The sequence below is a fragment of the Terrapene carolina genome, unplaced genomic scaffold (genome assembly GCF_002925995.2).
Source record: "Terrapene carolina triunguis isolate 2854851 unplaced genomic scaffold, T_m_triunguis-2.0 Scaffold84, whole genome shotgun sequence".
Lineage (NCBI taxonomy): Eukaryota > Metazoa > Chordata > Testudines > Emydidae > Terrapene > Terrapene triunguis.
In genome coordinates this window covers 43,077,045-43,085,468 of record NW_020664435.1, presented here as the reverse complement: position 1 = coordinate 43,085,468, position 8,424 = coordinate 43,077,045, and the positions used below count along the sequence as shown (strand labels likewise).

Here is an 8,424-nt window from a genome sequence, read left to right as displayed (position 1 = left end):
CGGGTGGCAGCTCCCAAGGGGGTTTCTGTGATCCAACCCGTCACAGTTCTGTAAGCTGTACTGACAGGGTTAGCCTTATTTGGGGACCTGGGGAAATTCCCACACGTTTTCAGGGGGGTGCAGAGACAGGTTCTTCCCCAGCTCTACCTGGTGCTGGCTCACCCACATTCCCTTCAAAACCACAGAGTCTTGCATGTATACAGCCTTCTCACAGGGATATCCTCAGAGCAAAGGAGGCAGGGAGAATGATGCTTTCACTCGCCATCGCTTCAGCAAAATTTGGGCCCTGCTCTCCACGTAAATCAGGAGAGGAGATAATCTGACTCTAATCATAGATGCTTGTAGTTCTCCATTATTGGGACTGCTTAAGGTCCTAGAGAGACTGTAAAGTTCTTTCACCCTATTGGATGGCCGAAATAAATTCTAGTCTCATTTAAACCTGTGGAACCCACTTGACCATATAAGCAGATCTTGCTTGAGGAATTAGTAAAAAGCAGTAGAATAGTGCTCTCCTACCTCAATGCATGGCTATCAACATTGTTTTGCAACTAACTGAAGGAGGAGGGGACTGTAAGTAATCCGAATCTGGGGTGGGTTGAAGGGGAAACAGGAGAATACCACTGCCTGCTGGATTTATTAATTTAAAAATAGATAATTTGGACATATTTCTCTGTCACCCAAGGAGCTCAATGCACTCTACAGACACTAATCAAGCTGCAAAGCACACCTGTGAAATAGGGAAGTCCCAGTACTATCCTCACCTTACAGAAGGGCAAAATGATGTAAGTGATGTGCGCATGGTAACACAGTGAACCAGAGTCAGAGCAAGCACTATAATCCCAGAGCACTGACATCCCCCGCTGGCAGCACTTTCACCCTTTGCATTCTCTGTTATTTATTTACAGTCTTCTGTTGCCCTCTAACACAGACACATACACAGAGCCATTGGTATTCATTCAGCTTTCTAAATCAATCTGCTCTGGCCACCTTCATGAACCTTTTGTATTTACTACCTGCTAACTAGCAAATAGCACTGCTGGACAAACACCAGTTCTTAGTCTGCTCACTGTCTGGAATTTCCATTACTTTTTAAACTCCAGCAAACTCTGGAAATGAATTGCAACGCTACATACACCAGTATTCCCAGAAGCTGAATTTTAATTGAACAAACATAAGAATTCGGACCAGACGCACCTGTACCGACGCACTTATCCAGTCAAGAAGCGGGGGAAAATACCACGTGACATATGTAACCAATCGCAATTAAGCAATACACAGTGAATTTTTAATATTGATAATCAACCCATAGAGTAAACAACTAGAGAAGATAGTCCTCAGGAATAAAGCCTGGGAAACCGGATCTGGCTGCAGAATAGGAGGCTCAATTAATCAATTAAATTGTTTATTACCAATTGTTTCCTCTAATCCATTAGCAAGCACATCTACTCTGCTTAGATAAAGATCCCAAGGCTGCTTCAGGGTATTTTCTCAAGGATCACATTCTAAATTCACCCAGCAGCTCAGAACGGATCTTGTCAGAACCTCTCTAGGGAGCGGCGGCGGCTGCTGCTAGAATACACTGCTCCTCTGGTTAGAATGACAGACAACCATATCGTTGGGAAACTGACCTTAACTCATCTATTAAGCTAGCAAACGGGAAGTGCGGGGCTGAATAGGGAGGCAGGCAGGCGTTCCTGCTTCAGAACATGGTCTCTCTAGCTGAGCAAATGAGCTCTGAGGCTCAGCAAGGGTCTGCTGGTCGGAAGTCTAGGGATCCAGTTCTGAGGGTGAACCGAGCCTCAGTCCAACTGACATGCCCTCATTTATACACTCCCCAAAAAACCTTAATGTAGCAAAGCACGTTCTTTGGTCGGAATCCCCCGGTCTGTTTGACACAGGGGCCGGGCGCTTTTTCACAATTCTGGGCGGATGCCCGGTGCCTTTGTTTATTGCGTGTGGAGATGTACATGGGCGATGTTTAGCTGTGGTGCTGGACCATTGCCACAACAGTCGTGACAAAAAACTCCAGAAAGTTAGACTGTTTCCAAACCCTGCCGCGCCTTCTGTATTTGCCTAATACCGCACATTGCTGTCAGACTCGTTATTTAAATCCTGTAGTCAGGGCACAGCGACCCTTTCACCTGCAACTGCAACGATTTCGTCGTGCAACTCAAAGTACATCACACGGGGGAAAGGGCTTTGGTGTAAACGTAGTGCCAGCCTGAGATTCGGATGAAATAGCATCTTGGGGTATCAAGAAGGCTACTAATAGCAGCGAAATGACAATTGTTTTAAGAGGCTAAATAGCATTACTATTCAACGAGACAGGTAATAATACAGGCATGTATACGTGAAACGTGCAAACGAAATCTGACTGCCAGTTTCTTGCGGCTGCTCTGACATTTTGGAAGAATCCAGAGGGTACTACACTCCTGATTAGAGATACTGAGTAGACATGGATAGCCCTGAGCCAATACATCATATTTATTTCAGGGGAATACAATCACACTCAAAGGGTGTCTGGAGTTGCATTCCCTTGGTCCTGTTTTCTTCTAAAACCAGGGTACTAGCTTGACCACTTGCTTGGTGAAATGAGAGAAGCCCTAGCAAACAGCTTTATTTTAAAAAAATGTTTTATTTTTTTAAATGGTCATTGCAGTCATTTGAACTTTTAAAATGTAATTTAAAGTATTATTCTTCTGTATATTTTAATTACAAATGGGGAAATTTCCCCACATTTATATGGCACAACGGAAACAGTAACATTATTTTGAAGGATTTGTAGATGTACACTTCACAGTGATTTTATTGCGTCGATATGCACTGAAGCGTAATGCAAATTGCACCTGTATACTAGTAGAGCGAGTCTAACAAATCCTATTTGAATTGTGTTAAAGTGTTTGATCTAATCCAGTTAAATATTTGTTTCCTATGCCATATTGCGACCCCAGACCAGGAGTTCCACCAAATGTAACTACTTCAATTATTTCCTATGTATGTTGCCCGGATATTTGTAGGGAAGCTTTGGTAACATCAGAATCAAATAGTAAAAACACCGGACCGATCCTGTCCCTTTGAAGTCAATGGGAGTTTTGCCAAAGACTCCAAAGGATCAGGATCGGGTCTATTTCACTCCGTTCGATTTGTTAAAAGGCTACAAGCTGTGTTTCCCGCAGAGTCTGCACAGCCGATACGCACATCACATTATCGTCTCCTTCAGATTTTTGGACCCACATTTTGAAAGGATTTATACTATTTAAAAAATATTTCCCCAGCAATTCAAATGCCAGCGGGAGCTTCCCGAACCCTTGTTTTCTCTACAAATGGTTCTATAAGAGAGGCTAAAGGAAGCCTCTGTTTTCTGTTTATTCGGTGAGAATTTAATTAGATGGGTCCACATAAGAATTTGCTGAATTCTGTCTAGCATCACTGAAAATATCATTTTCATGTGGCAGGTTGCCTACGTGGAGATAATAACGACATGAGCAGGGACAAATGGTGCTGTCTCTGGACAGATCAGAATTAATTGGAATATTTTTTGGTCATGACAATAACAAAAATAGCCATTAAACAAGCTCCTATTTTTCATGCTTAGAATCCAGTGGGAAAAAACATGTTTTCTGCGTTCCATTGCGCCAGATGCTCCTATTTTTACACCGAGCCCAGGAGTGGGCAGCCAGATCGCGTTCTCCGGGAAAATGGGATTGTTCATTCTCTGCATCCAGCTTTTTTAGACTGTGTGGAGATGCGGAAGTCAAAGCCAGGGCTATCTGATGCAAAGCCGAAGCACCAGCTCTCGATCCATTTGGCACACAGGAGAGTTGGTGGCCTTTTGTATAAATAACATCGCCACCAGCACACAGCTGTCTGCTCAGAACTTCCATTAGTGTGGTTCTTATGGCAATTTTAGTTGACAAATTAATTAATTGCTTCTTTTCTCCCCACCCCAGCAGTCAACGGTAACACTTTCTTCTTAGAAGTGCTCGCTTGGGGGATTAGCAATAAATCTCTGCTTCAGGGGCCCCTATCCTGCATTCCTTATGAACTGAGCACTCAGGGAGTGGATTCTGCTACGTCGGTGTAAATTCGGATTTACATTTGTTTAGCTCCAAATTCATACCGTTGTCACCGAGTGCGGAATTTGGTCCCCATTAGCGGGTTAGGATGGAAGAGCGTAAAGAATGGAAGATGGGGGCCCAAAAGGTGCTCGGTGTAAAAATTAAGTGCTAAAAGAGCCACAGAGGTGGGAGAATGTTATTTCGTAGCGATTGATATATACAGGTTCCACCATTGACCGGGACATTCATTTCGATCAGGAAGAATGTATATTGTTGTACTTAAACTATAACGCTGTACATTTCACGTAGGAAAATATTAATAGCGCCGATAAATAGTTTTCTTTCTTTCTTTCATCTACTGTTATGTATTTACAAATGACAATAACTGCTTAAAGCCACACAGGGTAATATGCTATCCCTGCTTCACTGACTTTCCAAGGATCCGCAAGTGACATTTAAAAAAATAGTAAAAAAATCACACATAATAGAATCTCAGCATGCCTGTTACCTGTTTTGATTGCATATTTTAGAGTTGTTCTGCAGTTCAACAAAATTTCTTCCAAGGTCTGTGGTTGATCTGCCAGTTCCCAATTATATTCCTGAAGAAGCTCATTTGGGTAATGGAAATCAATAACCTTTGTTGATCTATCAAAACTTTTCACCACATACTGAAGCAAAATATCCATAACATCTTGTAGGAAAGACAGAGTTGTTATTTCCCCATTGCACGCTGGCAGAAGATCTGAGGGGGGAATTACATGAAATGTTAGCTCCAGTTTATTGTTTAATGTATAGATTTTTTGACACAATCTCACCCCCACTGACTTTGGGGCTTTTCTATTGACTTCAATGAGCGGAGGATCGGGGTTTTAATTTGGTAAGCAATCCGATGAGACCTTATTTCAAAAATATTTTTTCTAGGAGATATGGGTCAAGCTCTAAATTCATTGTTAACTAGAAATTTGTGTTGAAAACTGCATTTTATGATTGACTTTAAAAACATTGAAAAAAGGAAAGAAAAAGGAAAAAGAAATAATGAAAAGAGTTTCAGGGAAAATTAGGCAAATACCTGTACTGTAAATGACACAAGTGGAAGACCCAGAAGAACATCACAATAAAATAGCTTCTTTGTGTTTGGTCAAATGGGAGGGTTGCAATACCTTAGTGATGCTTGAATGCCTTTCCGTGAAATAATATGTTATGCTCTGATTTATTCATATGTTTATTTATTTATATTTGTATCTTTATTTAAACTGAATTGTGCAGGCCCGTGCCGCACAGAGCGCTAAGGGAAACCCCTATTTCTTGTGACTGTATCTTTGTAGCACTGTAGCGGTTAAATACGTAGGAGATTATCAAGGCTGCTTGTTGTCCATTGACCCCATGGGCCAGGAGAAGGGAACCCTGCGGAGCTGGTGGTTCGAATGGGACCATTTCTCACCAGCACATCCCCCTTGGGGTCTGGGGTATTTACTGGAGCAGAAAGACTGGGCTGTTCATTCATTAATATGGCAAGAATGTCCGGAATTAAAAATCGTGATCCCGGCTGGCTTCGTGTTTCTCAACAAAAGCTGCCGTCAGCCTTCCTCGGGCAGCGCAGCTTAGAGGCCAAGCCAGTCCGAATATTTTACTGGTGTTTTAGAAAAGTTTGTCATCTAGACTATCCCGCAGTTCGGAGTGGAACAGGGAAACCCCTCTGCTTTAATGGCAGGGCCATTGCACAGCAAGCCCAGGCAGGCCCGATTAGAACCAGCAATACTGGGTTTATATGGACACATATCTATATAGATAATCCCAATTTCTGTGCTGTCCATATAGCCCCGTCCCAAACCTTCCTTCGTGCCGTCATGCTGTGCTAGAATAGCCCTGAGAATTTCTATCATTTAGCTCGTCTGTGGGTCTCCACCCCTTGAGTGTATGAGAAAGGTCTGCCCCTAGGGTTACGGTGGGCTGAGAAAACCAAGCAGCTGAGAAGTTGGAGTAATGGCTTTCCATCCATTCCTACTTTCAAGCACACACACGCGGTACCGTTACCTGTTGAGTGTAAAAATGCATAATTAATATCCGCTTTCTGGCAGCTACAGGGCTTGTTGTTGCAGGTACAGGCCGGTGTCTTCTCCGTGGAGCCCAGGTCCTCCTTCGCCCCGGTTTCCATGGGCTTTTCTCCATCCCCATACAGCAAAGCTAACAATGACACAAAAGACGCAGCCTAAATACAACAGCTCTTAAAACACAGGGACTGGACTACAATCCCCGCCGCGATCCACTAACCCTCTCTGCCAGCACAAAAGGACTTAGAATCCCTCCAAGGTCCCTCAGGTGGCTGCGAATTCTTTCTTGCTTATTGCCCATTTTCATGCAATTTGCTACCACTGGTTTCCCTCGCTTACCGCAGAGTTTGGTTCCAATTCCTCCCGTAAACTTCTGGGCAGCCTGACAAAACGCTTTTGCTGGAAGAGAAAAAGGGCTGTGTATATTATCTGGGATGTACCATACCTTCTATAGGGTAATCTCGGAAACGGCGTGGTTCAAGTGTCCTGGTCTTGCTCCAGGCTGGATGCCTGGGTGGGAACTGTCCCTCCTGTCTAACTTTCAGATCTCGAAGAGCAAACACATTCCGGGTAACACAGAACATAACTTTCTTAATATCCCCCAAGACAGCACAACCCTTCCCCTCCCTCTCGCCTTCCTCTCCCGCCCCAAAGAGACCCCCCCAAAGCCAGGTAAAAGCCCCCTAGGAGTAGACTCAGGTTTATGTTGGCGTCGCTCCTTCCTGCCCTGGAAAATCCTGCGGCACTTTGGTCCAGTTCTAGCTGCAGCCAAGGCTTTACAATAAAGCTGCTCTGCGACCCAGCTCTGGGTCCCGAGTCCCTTGCGAAGTCCGAGGGGAGCTGGGATGGCTGCGTTTCTCTTTGCCAGCGCTGCCCTGGATGGTGTTTGGAGTATCCCTAGGTGATTATTTGTTGCCTCATCCGCATCCAAGTGTGCGCTCTGTTGCTGGTCAGGACGGACCGCGACGAACTGGCCAGCTGGTCTCCAGCCCGCTTGGCTGCAGGCAGGGAATGGGATGCGGGGCGCAGGTAGCGCTGGGAGCCCATCCCGGGACGGGGCTGGGAACTTTCCTGCGGCTGCTGGTGGAACTCATCCCCCGCCACGGCTGCTCCGCGCTCCTACCTGTGCCGGGGTTCTCCGCATCCCCCGATCCCTCCTCGGAGCCGAAGGACCAAAAGCCGGAGCCTGGCGTTGCCATCTGCGGAGCTGCCAACAGTGCCTAGGAGCCGGCGAGCTGCAACGAGCTATGTGGGAGGGAGAGTCCCAGCGCGGGAGTGTCCCCGTGTGCGAGTATCCCCGTGTGCAAGCGCCAGGCAGCGTGCGCCGGCGCCTAGAGAGGCAGCGGCGCCCTGGCGCTCCCCGGGGGCTCCGAGAGAGAGGGAGGCTGGAAGCAGCGGGGCTGCGGGCCGGGGAGACAGGGCTGCCCGCGCGAAGTGGGAGAGGGAGTGGGGCAGGGACGCTAGGCGCTCTCCATGGTGCAGATCCGCTCCCTCTTCAACCCCGCGCGTCTCTCGGCCAAACCGGGGGTCACCGTGGCTCTGCTTTTATCCAGCTGGAGCCCTCCGCCCGGGTACCCTGGGGCGGGGGAAGGGCGGCGTGCGCGAGTCACGACTCCCCTCCAGCTGTGGGCTGCTGCTGCCTGGGACCTGCTTTGGCCACGCGCTGGCTCTGTGCAGAGATCAGCTGCGGGCGCTGCGGGACCGGCCCAGGGACGGGGGGAGGCTGGGGTTGATGGGATGCCTTCCTGGTCCTTAGCACAGCCAAACTGGCTCCGGGAGCCGGGCACGCCCCACGCGTGCTGTGTCCAGATAGCTTCCGAGGGGAATGGGGAGAAAGACCCGGCAACTCGAGGGAGGCAGTTGGAGGCTAGAGGTTGGCACAGGGGCAAGCTGAGGAGCACAGAGGAACTGATTCGGGGGAGTCTCCGGGCTGGCGCATGTCTGGCCCTCGGGGGTACCTTGCCTGACGGGGATCACATTTCATTCAAGGCCGGACGGCAGGTGACTGAGGGAGCTGATGTTTTGGCGTCAGTGGGCACTGGTAGAGGGGGGCGGCGGTCTGATCTCAGCCTCCGCCGCCACCGAGGGGCTGGTGGGGGGATGTGCCTAAAATCAGAGAGAACCAACCTCGGGCTCTTTCTATGCCTCCCTGATTCGGTTTATTCCTTTACGTGGGGCCCAGCCCCATGCCCACAGTGTCACGGACACGCAGCTGGAAATGCACGGCCCTTTGTGTGTGGCTCCAGAGAGCGGCTAAAATGTGAGCCGTTTCTGAGCCTGCAATACAGCGAGGCGATAGCCGGAGACAAGGGCTG

The 8,424-nt window shown here is 47.7% G+C and overlaps 1 protein-coding gene across 1 annotated transcript in view; it reads right to left on the bottom strand.

Moving 5' to 3' along the window:
• GAD2 (glutamate decarboxylase 2) overlaps positions 1-7,308 on the bottom strand; it is a 54,211-nt gene extending 46,903 nt beyond the window's left edge. Inside the window, exons 1-4 of the mRNA XM_024208661.1 lie at positions 7,233-7,308; positions 6,449-6,508; positions 6,093-6,242; positions 4,567-4,800 (exon numbers count right to left, since the gene is read on the bottom strand). Of these exons, the coding sequence (XP_024064429.1) occupies positions 4,567-4,800; positions 6,093-6,242; positions 6,449-6,508; positions 7,233-7,308 (520 nt within the window). The remainder of the gene's footprint in view (positions 1-4,566; positions 4,801-6,092; positions 6,243-6,448; positions 6,509-7,232) is intronic.
• Positions 7,309-8,424: the final 1,116 nt, after the last annotated feature.